Here is a 17388-nt window from a genome sequence, read left to right as displayed (position 1 = left end):
TTACCAAAATCAACCGAGTCATAAGTGATAAACTGTGATGATCAGTGTCTCCGCATTAGTGTTGCCATGTTCAAAATATTCCTGCTCTGATTGCAGACCAGAATCTCAGAGTCCAGTTTCTTTTCAGTTTACTATTCTGTGGAGGAGTCTGGACAGTTTCAGCTGCCTGTCCTTCGAGGTTCAGTCAAAGAATAAATCCTCCCCCTCTCACATCACCAGTGCAGACATTACACAGAGAGACAGCTAATTAATTGGCATCAAACTTCCCCACTCTTTCCCTCAGCAGCAAGGATGGGAGGGGTACAGAACAGTGGGAGCAATAAAACTGAACTGCATTCTTTCTGAGCACAGACCAGCAGCAGCAGAGAGCTACCGTCATTGCAGTGCATGGCCGAGGAGACCGGAGGAACGAGAGATCCACTTTTTTTTGTCATGTTTTCGTGTTTTCTGATGACGGATGACGCGGTATGATATAACCAAGAGCTGACTAAAAGCGATTTTTGCAACTTCAAAGTTGGTGGATGGAGCTCAACATTCTCAACTGAAGTCTCCAGTGCACACTCAGGAAGAAGAAAGCACTAATTGGGCCGTACTCTGTGATCCTGGATCTGAAATGGTTTTAAGCAGTATTCCTTGTCTTGAGGCAGTCTAACTTTGGTATCATGTTTTATTTAGATTGAGTGTAGGCTCAAAGAGGACGTGTTAATTGAAACAGATATTTATTTTGTGAAGCAGTCTGGGTGTTCCATGGTTTCTTCATTGTGCCAGGGCCAAGACCCACTGGATGTGTTTACACTCATTGTTTTGTTGCACTTTGTGGGTTTCAAAGCTTCTAGAGTTTTTGTTCAGCATACCTCTGTTGGTTGTATTTGGACCCCAGCAGAATTTGGTGTGGATTACCAGCACTTTTGAAACAACAACGTGATGTTCATGTCTGTGTGGTACGCTAAGAAGATGGGCAGAAGATTCCTCAATAACGTACGGAAAGCCAAGAAGTATCGACGTCATAAGATGGTGGGCAAGTTTTAAAGACATTTAGGTTGCTTACGTGCTGCTTATTGATTCATACCATTACAAAGCTGTTGTCAATGCTAAAACTTTTATGTTCTGTCACTGAATCTGTGAATTCAAAAGTGATCATTGCAAATATTGTAGTGAGAGTGGGATTAGAAGTTTGGTTCCAGTCTGATGAGTCATTAAAATCAGTGCCATGCACAGTAGATGCACTAAAATAAAACATTACATTTAATCCTTATTACCGGCATTGTAGTTAAGACCACCTAATCCGAGACTGAGTCATGACCAGACAAGACCAAGACCAAACCATTTCATGAGCATTTCTGTACTAATATATACAAATATAGTTGTAGCTGCATATGTTCAAAGCATATCTGTCTGCTAACCAATAACCAGAGCCAAACTGGTTGCAGTGGTCCAACTTCCAACGTTTTTCATTTGAAAACCCAAACTTATACATAGGCAGACCCTCTACCACATGTCACGTGTTCTGAACAGCTGACTACATGTTAAAAAGACAAATTAGACAACTGTGAAGGGCACATACATCCAGCTAAATGTTAACAGATGCTGTTAACGTTAGCTGCAGGCAGTTGGAGGTGGAGGCGACAGCTGGAGGAGGAGGACCCCTCTTACTTAGCATTCTTTCTTTATGTGTGTTGTACAATCAGAAAAAACACCCCCAAGTTTGCTACATCCTCAGCACAAAGGGGCACTGGTAGCACCACTGTAATTTTCAAAGTAAAATCTTTATTATTGCATATAAGTGCAGCCAGGACTTTAATACCAAGTTGTAGTTTAAAAAAGGATATGCCATGGTCTTGACAGGTCTCTGAGTCCAGCAAGTGCAAGACTGAGACAAGGCCACCGGTTGGGAAACCACAGGATCCGGTTTTCTAGACAGTGATTCAGCAACAGATAATTTTCCCCAGGAGTGATTTTATATTTCCAAACATATATCTGACTCAGCACACACAACTACAGTCTTTAATAAACTCACATCTTGCTTCTGCTGACTATGTTATAATGCAGTCTAGTTTAAGGCCTAATGCCTTATTCTAGGCTAATACTAGCATGTTTCTTCTCTGCTTTCATATGATTTGTTGACAGTTGGGCCTGCAACAAATGTTAATGTTGCAGTTAATAATGTGTGGATAAAACATACAAATAAAAATTGATTGCCAGGCTTCATAAATGTCATTACATCTAATGTCTGGCACTGATGCCTAAGTAAGGAAAGTAGCTTTTAGCTGTCGTAAAAGTCAGTTAATGGCATCATGACCTAAATTGCATAACTGACCATGAAATGCATGAAATTGTAATAGTTACCATAGGAATGAGGAATAATGTCAAAAGTGAGTAAAAACCACCACCTTAATTTTGGTTTAATACCACAAATGAACCATCTACTGTCGATGCTTGTTTTTTTTTTTTTTTAAATATAATAATTCCAAATTGTGTATTTATCCAGTATTGGTACCAGATGAACTGACCCAAAAAAAAAGTTACTGATGTGTTTGTCATCACTTTTTTGGTTGAGTTTAGTTTCCTTAAGTTTTCTTTGGGGTGGCTGTGGCACAGTGGGAAGAGCTGTCTTGCAAGCATGTTGATGTGCCCCTGAGCAAGGCACATAACCCCAGTTTGCCTTCCAATCTGTGTGTCAGTGCAGGAATGTGTGTGCATTTTTGAATGCTACTTGGTGAATGTGGCTCTAGAGTAAAGCGCTTTGAATGGTCAGTATGACTAGAAAAGGCCTTTATAAATTTAGTCCAGTTACCATTAAAGTTTGAGGGTTTGGTTTTAATCCTATGGTTGGGTTTTTAGCCTACAATTCATTTGTATACACTAGCATATGACATAATCACAGATAGAACTGAGAGTTGAGTTTAGACAAAGACTTAGACAGTGATTGATTAAAAAACCTTCTGAACATGCCAGCTAGTAATCATTTCTAAATATTTTTGCTTTATTAATATACATGTGACATTGAATAGGAGACCATAAATTTGCATAATGTGACAAAATTACAAAATCATTGCACAGCACTGTGAAATCTACAGCTTTAAAGCATGCATTTATTTTACAGGTTTGAATTGTGGAATTAAGCTTGCTGCATACAGATACTTTATGGTCTTGGTGTGGAGGATGAATAGCAATGTTGCCTGTACAGACATGCCAGAAAAGAGCTTGGCTGAATTGTACTGAAATATAGGTGGGCAAGAGCAGCAAAGCCCTGTGAATCCTCACAGCCCTGATGCTGAAAGACTCGACAGAGTGGGAGAGAGGACACTGTCAAATTCCTTGCAGGGAAATTGTCTGCACTGTAGGCTTAGTTTCTGCCGGCTATACTTATTATCTCTCCCTCCAGATAAAGATGTGTTTGACGTAGTGTTCTACAGTGGACCCAGGCTACACAATGAAGCTCTTACACAGGCAGCATTACAATCGAACAGAGAGCAATAAAACAGCCAAAGCTATTTGGGGCAAGCCCAGAAGAGTTTTATGTTCTCGCTTAGATATAACATGTTTACCAAGTTACACTCAGGCCACCTTTTATTGTGCAAAACGCAATAATAAAAGGTGTATTTATTTTGTACATTGTGCTGGGTCATGTCAACTTAAATGTTAGTGCACTGTGACTTAATCTTGTACCTCTGCTGCATTGATATAATGTATGCATCTTGAAATGCATCATGGGTCTGCTAATAGTAAGTCTATGTTTTACAGTGCTGTTCTCTTCACAGCAGTGTTAGTTGCCTCTGCCTCTAAAATGAACGTTTTTGTTCTTAAAGAGAATTCAGAATCAGCAGTTTTGGAGATGCTAATACTGATTTAATTTTCCAGCAGGATATGGGACCTGACCTCACTACCAGAAGTATTCATTCTTGGTTTAATGACCTTTGCATCACTCTGCTGAATCTGCAAGCAAACTGGCCTGACCTAAACCCCAAACAGAATCTATGGGAAATTATAAAGAGGAACATTAGAGACAGCAGACCCAACAATGCAGACAAGCTAAAGGCCACTATTAAAGCAACCTGGGCTTTCTTAACACTTCAGCAGAACCACAAGCTGAACACTTTCATGCCACACTGCATTGATGATATAATTCATGCAAAAAGGAGCCTCTGATTTTTTGAGCACATATACTGTAAAGTACATGGACACATTTTTGAGTAGGAAGACATTTGTAGATAAAAAAAAAATCCTTGTATTTGTTGATTTTATGTAATTATCGCAATTTCTGAGAAATTGATTTTCTAAATTCCATTAGCTGTAAGCCATTTTTATCTAAATTAACATTATAAAATGCTTGCATTTTATCACTCTGTCTGCAATAAATGTATAAATTATATAAGTTCTACTGTTCTTCGTCTGACAATAATCTCCCGTATTCTCCATATATCTGAGCTAATGGTAGGGCTGCATTAAAAAAGTCTGCTGTAACTTGGAAAACATCCAGGAATGGCTTTAGGACAATTATGATCTAAAGAAACCAAAGTCGGACTTTTAGGCCACAATTGCAAAAGGAATGTTTGGCTCAAAAATGCCATCCCTTAATGAAACACTATGCCAGCATCATGATCTGGAATTACTTTTGCAAGACCATCATGGTCATGGAGGATGCAATGATGAACTATTGCAAATGGCAGTCAGTTTTGACAGAAATCTTTTGGGTATCTTGACAAAAGGTGAACAAAATTCTCCCTAAAACCGGGGTGACTAACATACATACCATCAAACTAATACTATATATAACATTCTACCCCCAAGAAATGTGTTTGTATTTAAATGGATCTGTCTCCTTGATGGCGGAAAATGTGTTGATATGAGACATCTTTACTCTACATTACAAAAACCTCACATTATAATTTGAATTTCTACTCTTTTTATACTGTATGTACTGTACTTGCCATCCATTAGCTCATCTCAGATATCCTACGGTAAAGTTATATGAAGCCATAACAGACAAGTTGAAACGGTAGAACAAAAACAAAAAGAATCCTTCTTTAGTTATCTGTGCTTAGTGATCCATGTTGCTCAGTTTTATAGGTGTCTTGTCAGAAAATGTTTTTATGCTTAAAAAAACACACATTTGCTCATTTAATCATTTTCACTAGTCTCGTCTCGTCGTCTTCCGTTTATCCGGGACCGGGTCGCGGGGGCAGCAGACTCAGCAGAGACGCCCAGACGTCCCTCTCTCCAGACACCTCCTCCAGCTCCTCCAGGGGGAGCCCAAGGCGTTCCCAGGCCAGCCGAGAGACATAGTCCCTCCAGCGTGTCCTGGGCCGTCCCCTGGGCTTCCTCCCGGTGGGACGTGCCTGGAACATCTCCCGAGGAAGGCGTCCAGGAGGCATCCGGTATAGATGCCCGAGCCACCTCAACTGGCTCCTCTCGATGTGGAGAAGCAGCGGCTCTACTCCGAGCCCCTCCCGGATGGCCGAGCTCCTCACCCTATCTCTAAGGGAGTGCCCGGCCACCCTACGGAGGAAGCTCATTTCAGCCGCTTGTATCCGGGATCTCGTTCTTTCGGTCATGACCCAAAGTTCATGGCCATAGGTGAGGGTAGGAACATAGACCGACCGGTAAATTGAGAGCGTTGCTTTTCGGCTCAGCTCTCTCTTCACCACAACGGACCGGCACAGCGCCCCCATTACTGCGGCAGCTGCACCGATCCGTCTGTCGATCTCCCGCTCCATTCTTCCCTCACTCGTGAACAAGACCCCGAGATACTTAAACTCCTCCACTTGAGGCAGGAACTCCCCTCCAACCTGAAGAGGACAGGCCACCCTTTTCCGGTCGAGTACCATGGCCTCGGACTTGGAGGAGCTGATCTTCCTCCCAGCCGCTTCACACTCGGCTGCGAACCGCCCCAGCGCATACTGTAGGTCTTGGCTAGAGGAAGCCAGCAGGACAACGTCATCTGCAAAAAGAAGAGACGAAATCCACTGGTCCCCAAACCAGACCCCCTCCGGCCCTTGGCTGCGTCTAGAAATGTCCGGTGACAATGGGCAGCCCTTCCGGAGTCCAACATGCACCGGGAACAGGTCCGACTTAGTGCAGGCAATGCGGACCAAACTCCTGCTCCGCTTGTACAGAGACCGGATGGCCCCTAGTAAAGGGCCCCCGATTCCATACTCCTGGAGCACCCTCCACAGGGCATCATGAGGGACACAGTCAAATGCCTTCTCCAGGTCCACAAAACACATGTGAACCGGTTGGGCAAACTCCCATGAACCCTCGAGCACCCTGTAGAGGGTATAGAGCTGGTCCAGTGTTCCACGGCCGGGACGAAAACCACACTGCTCCTCCTGAAGCCGAGGTTCGACTATCGGTCGGACTCTCCTCTCCAATACCCTGGCGTAGGCCTTACCAGGGAGGCTGAGGAGTGTGATCCCCCTGTAGTTGGAACACACCCTCCGGTCCCCCTTTTTATGAAGGGGGACCACCACCTCAGTCTGCCAGTCCAGAGGCACTGTCCCCGACCGCCACGCAATGTTGAAGAGGCGTGTCAACCATGACAGCCCTACGACATCCAGAGACTTGAGGTACTCAGGGCGGATCTCATCCACCCCCGAAGCCTTGCCACCACGGAGCTTTTTAACCACCTCGGTGACTTCAGCCTGGGTGATGAAAGAGTCCAACCCCGAGTCCCCATCCTCTGTTTCCACCACGCAATGCGTGATGGCAGGATTGAGGAGATCCTCGAAGTACTCCTTCCACCGCCCGATAATGTCCTCAGTCGAGGTCAGCAGTCTCCTACCCCCACTATAAACAGTGTCGGCGAAGCACTGCTTCCCCCTCCTGAGGCGCCGGACGGTTTGCCAGACCGGTAGTCCTTCTCCATGGCCTCACTGAACTCCTCCCAGGCCCGAGTTTTTGCCTCTGCCACAGCCCGGGCCACAGCACGCTTGGCCTCACGGTACCCGTCAGCCACCTCAGGAGTCCCACAAGCCAACCACAGCCGATAGGACTCCTGCTTCAGCTTAACAGCATCCTTTACTGCCGGTGTCCACCACCGGGTTCTAGGATTGCCGCCGCGACAGGCACCGCAGACCTTATGGCTGCAGCTACGGGCAGCAGCATCGACAATAGATGCGGAGAACATGGTCCACTCGGACTCTATGTCTCCAACATCCCCTGGGACCTGGTCGACCATTTTCACTAATATTGGGGTTTTTATTTATTCCCAGCTGCTGTGACTTCATACTAACATTTGTGATTCCTCGTAAATGATTAAACAGCAAAGCTATTTTATACCTATGCCACAACATCAGCAATAACAACATTTTGATTAAAACATATAATAGATATATGCGCAGTGCATAGATGAAGGATTGTTGCTGGCAGGCAGTTTATCTTAAGAGCTGGGAAATGAATTGAGTGTGGCTGTTTTGTTGTCTGTGTGTGTCGCTGCTGTCAGGTCTGTGAAGGTCAGCAGGCTAGTTTCATGCTCTTTGCTGTTGTAAGCACTTTAGATACACTGTCTTCCATGTTAATCAGTGTGGTAAAGCACAGGATGTGCTTTCCATTGAACAAACGCCTCACTTTGTGTTTCTATCTTTTAAGATTACCTTGATGACGGGATGCATCCTAGACAGAAACATGAATGTACCTAAATGTATCTACGAGTTACAATAGAGATTTCTGGAGCTGGACTGTAGTAGGAGTGCTTTTTTTAATATGAAAACTTTTGCTTTCTTATTTGACTTTGCATATTGTGCTTTTAGTATGCTGCATCTTTCAGAAATGACTTTTGGAGGAGCTAAGATCCATGATGCTCCAGTGATTATATGTATCGTGTCTTGCAAAAGTATTCATGAACTTTGAGGTTTTTCAGGTACTGTTGGGTACTATTATAACCCTAAACTCCTATGCATTTTTTTTTGTAATTTTATGATAACACAGAGAACTGCAATGAATAGGGCTTTTTGGGGTCGGGGTAGTGGTTCCTCATAACTGAGCCAAGTTGTTAAATGTAAAGTAATTAAAAGGTACATTGTAGGAGTATATAAGTTTTACGCAATATCTGCACAGATTTTCCAAAAGTGAACAACATTAATGGTGCATTTTTATAGTCTTTAGTAATTAGGTCGGAAATTATGAGCTTACTGTTATTCATTTTTCATAAATATGGAATTTATTTTATGTCATTATCTTTTTATGAAGGTTTAGGGTTGTTTTTGTTTGTTCTAAAACCTAAAAAATGAAATTGAGTTTTGGTTCTTTACTTCAGCCATAAAGCAAACAAATCTTCTAGAGTAGATATTAAGATATACATTTTTAAAAGTTGTGTTGGTTTTTCAGTTTTTAAACTGTTTTACAAATAAAAATCTCAAAAGTTTGGCATGCATTTGTATTCACTCCCCTAATTTCCATACCCCAGAATGGATCCGGTGTCAATTGCCTTCAGACGTTGCCCACTGAATAGAGTAAGAGAAAATAGAGAGTCTATTACATAGAGACCACCTTTGTGAAATGTAATTAAATGTTGGTGTTTTGAATGCCTCGTGGGGTTGTCAGAGAACATCAGTGAAGAAACGCCATCAAGATCATGAAGATCAAGGAACACAGCAAACAGGTCAGGGATAAAGTGGTGAAGGAGTTCAAGGAGAGTGCAAAGAGCAAAACTGTTTTTGAAAAAAACTAAGAAGTCCTATTTAAAGTTTGTCTCAAGCCATGTAGGCTTGAGACAAACCAGGAAGCTGATCAATGTTGATGGGAAGATTGATTAAGGTAAATTCATGGAAATATTTAAGAACAACCTGTTAGAGGCTGCTAAAGACTTGAGACTGTGGAGAAGGTTTAGAAGGTTATCAACCTTCAGCGAGGATAAAGACTAAAAACAATACAACTGATCTACAATAGAATAGTTTTGATCAAAGCATATTCATGTGTTATACAGGTCCTTCTCAAAAAATTAGCATATTGTGATAAAGTTAATTATTTTCTATAATGTAATGATGAAAATTTAACATTCATATATTTTAGATTCATTGCACACTGACTAAAATATTTCAAGTCTTTTATTGTCTTAATATGGATGAATTTGGCATACAGCTCATGAAAACCCAAAATTCCTATCTCACAAAATTAGCATATTTCATCCAACCAATAAAAGAAAAGTGTTTTTAATACAAAAAACGTCAACCTTCAAATAATCATGTACAGTTATGCACTCAATACTTGGTCGGGAATCCTTTTGCAGAAATGACTGCTTCAATGCGGCGTGGCATGGAGGCAATCAGCCTGTGGCACTGCTGAGGTCTTATGGAGGCCCAGGATGCTTCAATAGCGGCCTTTAGCTCATCCAGAGTGTTGGGTCTTGAGTCTCTCAACGTTCTCTTCACAATATCCCACAGATTCTCTATGGGGTTCAGGTCAGGAGAGTTGGCAGGCCAATTGAGCACAGTGATACCATGGTCAGTAAACCATTTACCAGTGGTTTTGGCACTGTGAGCAGATGCCAGGTCGTGCTGAAAAATGAAATCTTCATCTCCATAAAGCTTTTCAGCAGATGGAAGCATGAAGTGCTCCAAAATCTCCTGATAGCTAGCTGCATTGACCCTGCCCTTGATAAAAGGGGTCAGAAAGGTTAGGGTTCATGCGTCTTGATTTTAAACAGAGAGGGAGTGAGGACTTGGTAAACATAACTCACTCGTCTCCCCCCTATCCCTTTCTGTGGCATGTAGGAGGGAAAAGCGCTTAGAGCAGACATGAGTGATAAACAATACAAACATTTTCAAACCCTACCAGATCTGCTGGACAGGAGGCGGACATCTTTGTCCTCGGTATTCATAAAATCTCAATTTACAATAGCACTATATACAAGCTGTAATCTAATTAAGCCAGTAGCTGCTGCAACACAAAGCAAACACCAAGAAGCTAAGTCTGAACGAACATTGTAGCTGGCGTGGATTATTTTTGTGTCCATTATGGATGGTATAACAACAAATGGTGGTGCTTTCTGTCTTTTAGCAGAGTGAGAACTGTCTTATCATGGCTAGGAGCCGAGATAGCCATCGCCGCAGCTTTCAGCTTCATATCGGAGCTTCTGCATTGCTTTGTGTCATTAATGTTTCTTTTTCCCTTCTGCCTCCAGGGAAACACTCCTCCAGTGGTGGTGAACACCGACACACTTGATGGCTCGCCATATGTAAGAATAAAGTTTAATGCTCCATTCATATTGTTACTTTTGTTGTATTAGGCTAGCCTGACTGTCCTTATAATTCATAAGTGTTAAATGTACAGTACAATTTATTTCCCTTAATGCAACAAAGTCATTGTTGAGTGTTTAACTCTGAGTGCTGTTGGTTTAAATACTAGAAATATAGGGTTCCTACAAAGAATTTTATGTCCAAATATAGGTCTTCTATCCTTTCACCAATTTTTTAACATTATATTAATTTGATTTTAATTAATAGCAAACATTGTCGCTTTAACAGTCTTGATGGATGGATGGATGGACGGATGGATGGATGGATGGATGGATGCTGCATTCAGAAAACATTTTTCTGGGTCAGAACCTATAAACAGTAGTTATGGAAGTTTTCCCTTCCCTCTGGGATTTTTTTAATTACAGCAGCAAGGCTGGTATTTTTAGTTAAGTTGTTCATTCAGAGGTGAGATCAGGCTCAGAGAGAAGTGCTGCCTTAATCAATCACTAATACTAATTCACATTCCCACATAATGATCCAACCCAAATGACTTGTCTTCATGAATTGTGCTTTATTGAAATGTATTGTGCATCTGGAATCATAGAGGAAGGTAAAATCAATCTTTCTCTTAATGATAATGGCTTCCTCTGACAGGTAAATGGAACAGAAGGAGAAATCGAGTATGAGGAAATCACATTGGAAAGAGTGAGTCTGGGGAATTCATATTTCACATCTTTTTCCACATATTTTTGCTTTATAATCTCTCACAAGTACTGCATCTAAAATCAGATGTCCCAGATAGAAGTGTCATGTTTGCCACTGCAGGGCAACTCAGGCCTGGGCTTCAGCATAGCGGGGGGTACAGACAACCCTCATGTAGGGGATGACCCCAGTATCTTCATCACCAAAATCATACCAGGAGGGGCTGCAGCTCAGGATGGACGGCTCAGGTATGATTGCCCCTCTGACCTGACAGGACTCAGAAAGCAAACCAGGATGCATGAATGTTCCTGGAGCTAAAATACATAGCAAACTGTGGCAGAGACAGGTTTTTAAATGTCCATCCTGCTCAGCAGCATTCATTACGAACCTCAAACTGTCTGATAATAACAGTCTTTTATATTTTGAATACGGGTTGCCTTTTAAACAAAAAAAAGAAACAAGTCCACGGCTGACTAACAGTGTAAATTGATTTTTGAAACAAATCATGAGAAAACTAATGGCAGCAAAATTTACATGTAAATATTGTGCTCTTACTGGGCTGTGGCAAATTAGACCTTTAACATCTAATTAAAAATTAAAGTTCAAGGCATGGAATGCTGTGTTCATTACAGTCGCATGCAATAAAGGATTAATTTTCCCTCTATAGACAATAAAAAGCGTTGTTTTCCTCCAAAAGACAGTGCAGAAAGAGATTCCCTCTTAGAATAAGTAAATGTACTGCTTCACCATTTCACTGATTATGCTGCAATACACAAGACAAGCATAGAGGCATCTTCCTATTTTCAGCTGACCTAAAAATGTCTGTCTGAAATGACTGTTTAGAGCAGAAAGTGTCCGTATTAGTTTTTACAGTTCGACACAAGCAACATATTTCAACACCTTTAGGGACATACACAAAAATAAAACAATAGAAAACTTGTTTGTATTAAAAACAAAGTGCTCTAAGATGATTGCAGTTCTCGTCATTTAAAACATAAAATGTAGTGTTACTGACCAACATCAAATTGCATGACGTATTCACAAACTCCTTGAAGATTAGAACAAACAGCTGAGCTGTAGAAATACTGATGAGCAAAGAGCAAAAAAGGTTTTTAATAGAAACAGCATTAGCAGGGCTATTTTTGACAGTGTGTGGTTTTCTAAGGTTAATACTCCAACATTCACTACTCTAGTTGGAGTGTTGCAACCTTCTACAAACCCTCATTTAAATTATGTTTTGGGTCATTATCATGTTGAACACCCAATGATGAACCATTGTCAGTTTTCTGATAGATTTAATCAGATTTTAATTCAAAATATGGTGTTTTCAAAGAGTCCTTGTCATGCACAAGGTTGCCCAGGGCCTCAGGAGACACAGGCCCATAGCATCACTGATCACCATACTCCACCATACTGAGGTGGTTGCTGGAGCTGTTTAGGAACATTTCATTCCAATGTCACAGCTCATAGTAAAAACATAATCAGACATTGACAGCATTGATTGTTGTTTTTTTTTTCCAATCACTGCTTTCCAATGTTTTCCCATCTTGATCAACACGTACGTTTTAGAGATTTCCAAAATTCTACAAACTAACATTTAAATGAAATTTGGCTAATTATCTTGTTTCAAACCCAATGAGGAAGGATTTTCAGTTAAGTGGTACAGTCTACCAGAGTTATCTGTAGAATACCCTGATATTTTAAGGAGTCCATAAGCTCTGACATGGCCTGTGAAAGAAACAGGTCCACAGTGTCCTGCACTGTACTTTACAGTAGGCACAAGGTACTTCTTGGAGCAATTTCGGAACATTTTATCCAACAGGTTGGTGCACTGTTTGATAAATATGTGGAAATACTCATGAACTTAAAACTACGAATGTGTCACCTTATGTTAAAGACATAGTTAGATGTTGTATATGTCAGCAGTTATTGGTTCACTTTGGGGTAATCAATACTTCTCTGTGATTAAAACTTCCACATTTATATACATTTGTGAGGGTCTTGCAATATTCCACAAACCATCATTTAGATAATGCTTCGGATTATTTTCTTGTTGACAAATTCTCAGTTTGCTGGTAAAGTACTAGAGGTATTTATTTAAAATATGCTGGTATTTCAAAGAGTCTATAAAGCCATCTTAATAATCATCTGAAAATCAATTTATTTAAAAATCTAACATTGAGATGTCCACTGTTGGAGGATGCCATTCGATAGTTTTACCAGCACAAGTCATTCTATTTTTACGTTTCCGACCCACAGTCTCTCTCTCTCTCTCTCTCTCTCTCTCCATTTTTTTAGCGTTAACGACTGCATCCTGTTTGTGAATGATGTTGATGTGAGGGAAGTGACACACAGCCAAGCTGTAGAGGCCCTGAAGGAGGCAGGTGCTATTGTCCGCCTCTATGTTCTCCGCAGAAAACCAGCAGCAGAAAAAGTCACCGAAATCAAACTAATCAAAGGGCCTAAAGGTACATGGCTACAGCATGTAACCCATCAACCGTTTTTGTGTGGGCTCTCTGATGCCTTGTACCCAGCTAAGCTCTGCCCTCAGGATTTTACAAATCTGCTCCATGTTAACCCACACTTTCTGCTACCCTCGTATCTCTCCTTTTCCCAGGATTAGGTTTCAGCATTGCCGGAGGGGTGGGAAACCAGCACATACCGGGAGATAACAGCATCTACGTCACCAAGATCATCGAAGGAGGGGCAGCTCATAAAGATGGGCGCCTGCAGATCGGGGACAAGATCTTAGCGGTCGGTCACTCAAAGATTAAAACGTCCCAGAGCACCCACACACACAGCACATGTCACAAACTGTCTGAGACCCGCATCTTCTGAACAAATGGACACATATTCACACATTTACACGCTCACATATTGTGTGCTGAAGCAGTCGTGATGTATCCAGAGCCAAGATAATTACAGTTGTGTCTTATACTGCCAGACAATACTTCCATTAACATCCTAATATGTGTGTAGAATTGAATTCTGTAAATATTTATCTGGAGTGCAGCTATAATGATTCTCAAGCAGCATTATTGCCATCTGCTGGGCAACACAGAAACTGACATTAGCAACTCCAAAATGATTCTTAGTTTCCACTAAATGGTGAAAAGGCTTTTATTTTAAACCAAACACAAAATGATTTTGTTCAGAGAGTTAAACAGCACTGCAATGTATGTCTAATATATTTTTTTCAGAGTAATGCTTGAGAAGCAGTTACCTAATGACTATGTTTTCAGATGCTAAGTGTTTCTGCTTAAATTTTTGGTCAGTTAATCACAGCCTCAGCTAATTTAAATAATAGTAACTGAGAAACTAATGCACAGAAATAAAGTTGTAAGTGACTGATTGAATGCAAAAAATGGGGAAAATGTGTTTTTTGTTTAACACAAGTCACTTTAATATCAACAATATTACAGATTCCATGTTTAACTAATGTATTGTAGCTCTAAAAATAAATTTTATTACATTGTCTGACTATTTAAAGAGTGACACAGATACAGTTTTAACAGATCCTCATTTTTGAAAATGAGGTCCTGTTATAAGCAGCTAATATCTTAACTGCAGCAGATAACTGCCCTTGTAGGTAGGTTTAGTGTATGAGGCTGAAACTAATACCTTTACCAAGAGTGACCAAGCCCAAAGGGGACTTCTTCTGTCTTAAGACTAGTTTAAATTGTTACAATTATTTTATGAACCTTTAAACTGTCATCTTGTTTTTATCAAGTGTTTTTTTTTACAAAAGACATGTTTCGACTATGGTTTTCTAAATGTTTTTTTCTATGGAAGTTAGTCTCCCAGAACTTTTCTATCTATCCAGGGCATTTCTTGTGTATGTTTCTGCTGGAGGAGGTCTCAAACCAGACCATTTCTGAAGATTATGTCACTCCTCCTGTAGTCGGTTGTGCATCCACTGCCAGAGCAGAGTCCAGAATGGGATTAAAAAAATTAAATAGCTGGAATTTAAAACCAGTTTTAACTCAGAAAAGTTTGTAAAAATCCACAAGCCTTTAAAAATGAATCCTTTCAAGATGTCTTTTAGAAAAATGTAACTACAAACACATGTTGCAGTGTGTCTGCTCCATTCAAACCTAAAATCAGTGAATGATCAACAATCCTGGACAGTTGTGATTGCTTTAAATTGCATTTGATAACAGAAATGCTGACAAATATATTAGCTTTTTTTCTGTTAAAATCTCTTAAAAAAGATTGGATGATGCCGTCTCCTGTTGAGTAAAACGTTGAAAGCAGAAGTCCGCCCTTGCTCTAATTAAATATTTTCACAAACGTTGGCAGATTTAGCCATGTATTTGAAGGCAAACTCTGTAAAAGACTGTGAAATTCAACATGAGTGGCCAGGTTTAAATGTTGTGGGATAAAACAAGAGGGTAATGAGGTAATAAAAGAGATAACAAAATGCTGATAATATGTAACTTGTGAGAAATGTTTAAGATCTTTCCACTACACAGATCCACCTTTAGATCAGGGTCCCTTCTAAACGTCTTACCTCCCTACCAAGGCAGTTTTCTTGAGTAGATTTCTACCCTGGTACCCTTGTTGGTCCTGGTCCCTGCAGTGGAAATGGCTGAAAGAGGAAAACAGCCACAAAAAAACTACGCTGTTTCTCAAAAATGTGCCTGCAGTGGAAACACACCTGAAGACGTTGATAATTAGTTACATGGGAAATAGCGGTTGGAGGCGGTGTGCCACTGATGATCTTCCTGTCTGAAACACATTCTGTGAGCAGAACATCCAGTCATAGTAACTTTCTGATTAAAGTAGGATAAAAAATGTATGAAGTTGCATTAATTATATCTATAACCACTTATCCTTGTACGGTCGCTTGTAGCATTACTAAAACAGCTATGAAAGGGGTTTTCTTACACCTCTTTACTTCTCTATGAAGCAGTTACTTTGACCAGGCATGCTTCATATGTTCTTTTCTGAGTTTCACACAAGGAAGGTCACTGCCTCTTACTTCCATTTTACATTAAAAAAAGATTTTTAAAATAATTAAGGCCTTTGAACATTGCCTTGTTATCTTTTGGGAGATGCCTACATAATTTCAAATCAGAGCAACCAGAGACAAGCTTTTTGGGTGAAAGAAAATCATTTTAAATCAAAATCTGCAAGGGGTCTGAATGAATTTAGGGTTTATTACACATGTAACATATAATATTGTATCCCAATTTTATGTAATTCGGGGTCTTTTTCTCTCTTTTTCCTTTATTTCTCCATCACTCAATTCTAAACAGAAGTATGCTGTTCAACCAAAATAACTATGACCATGCCCAAAAAATTTTTATATGAAATTAACAAACAATGGAGTCACAGATTTGTGCCTCCAGGATTTTTTGGAATCAAATTGTTCAAATATGTTTCCGAGTTGTTGTAAGATGTTAGAACTCTGCTTTGGTCTCTCAGACTATGTGTTACCTTCAGTATTTGGGAACAACGAATCTAGATTTCTACCATACTAAAACACAAACAGAGTTGTCTGCTGCAGATAAGATATTAACTGTTTCTAATATTTTAACCAAAGATTGCTCCAAAATTGCTGAACTATCTCTTTAAGTGTTTACAACTGGATGCTCCTATCACTTCTACAGTACTCTGTTAACATAATCCTGCTCATGTTCACCTGCATGTCATACCAAAACCAGGTGAACAACGTGTGTCTGGAGGATGTGATGCATGAGGACGCGGTGGGAGCTTTGAAGAACACAGCGGAGGTGGTGTACCTCAGGGTGGCCAAGCCAAACAACCTCTTTCTGACGAACTCATACAACCCACCGGACCTCACCAGCAGTAAGCACCTCTTTATTTTTGAGGTGTTTTTTTCACTTTGTGTCCACTGCAAGACTGGATGTATGAGAGAAAAACTGGATACTGAATATGTTTCTGTATATCTATTAAAAGTGTTGCAATCTTTTAATTTTGAACGATGATTAGGTCCAAGTTTTTCCACCTGAAATATTTTGTTTGAATGCAAAATTCACATTCAAACAAAATAGGACATTAGCTGATTCATAAATATACAGCCTTATTAAAATAAAAGGTGCAAATCTTTACTTTCCTGGTTCAGTTTCATATATAACGATGGGTTTTCTGGAAAGGATGCATCTAAACACACTTCTTTTGTCATCCAATAATATATCAAAGCTGCATTTGCATCAGTTTATACAAGCAGTCAACCAATTTTGAGTTACTAGAGTTAGATGTTGCAATTTCTGTATGGTGAGCTTATTAGTTATTTTACGACAGCTTTGAGTGAAAATTGAAACTCTGAAACCTGGGGATTTCTAATCGTACCGAGTCTGAAGGTCCTGAACCAAAAAAGCTTTGTTTATTCTCCTCCCTGCACCACACCCGGAGGGCAAGTTTGAAAACAGCTTTTTAATTTGTGACTGATTGTTTTTGGTTAATATGTTCTTTATGGTTACAGACCAACAGTCAGGATGAAAGCAGGTAATGTATAGTGCTCTGAAAAAGTATTTGCCCCTTTAAA

The 17388-nt window shown here is 40.3% G+C and overlaps 1 protein-coding gene across 1 annotated transcript in view; it reads left to right on the top strand.

Moving 5' to 3' along the window:
* LOC124876270 (disks large homolog 4) overlaps nt 1-17388 on the top strand; it is a 79935-nt gene that overhangs the window by 46462 nt on the left and 16085 nt on the right. The window contains exons 4-9 of the mRNA XM_047378912.1: nt 10121-10174; nt 10830-10880; nt 11001-11125; nt 13176-13345; nt 13495-13631; nt 16544-16688. Coding sequence (XP_047234868.1) covers nt 10121-10174; nt 10830-10880; nt 11001-11125; nt 13176-13345; nt 13495-13631; nt 16544-16688 — 682 coding nt within the window. The remainder of the gene's footprint in view (nt 1-10120; nt 10175-10829; nt 10881-11000; nt 11126-13175; nt 13346-13494; nt 13632-16543; nt 16689-17388) is intronic.

The sequence above is a fragment of the Girardinichthys multiradiatus genome, chromosome 11 (assembly GCF_021462225.1).
Source record: "Girardinichthys multiradiatus isolate DD_20200921_A chromosome 11, DD_fGirMul_XY1, whole genome shotgun sequence".
In the NCBI taxonomy this organism is placed as follows: domain Eukaryota; kingdom Metazoa; phylum Chordata; class Actinopteri; order Cyprinodontiformes; family Goodeidae; genus Girardinichthys; species Girardinichthys multiradiatus.
The sequence above is the reverse complement of the archived record's forward strand: the minus strand, read 5'-3'. Positions and strand labels throughout refer to the sequence as shown.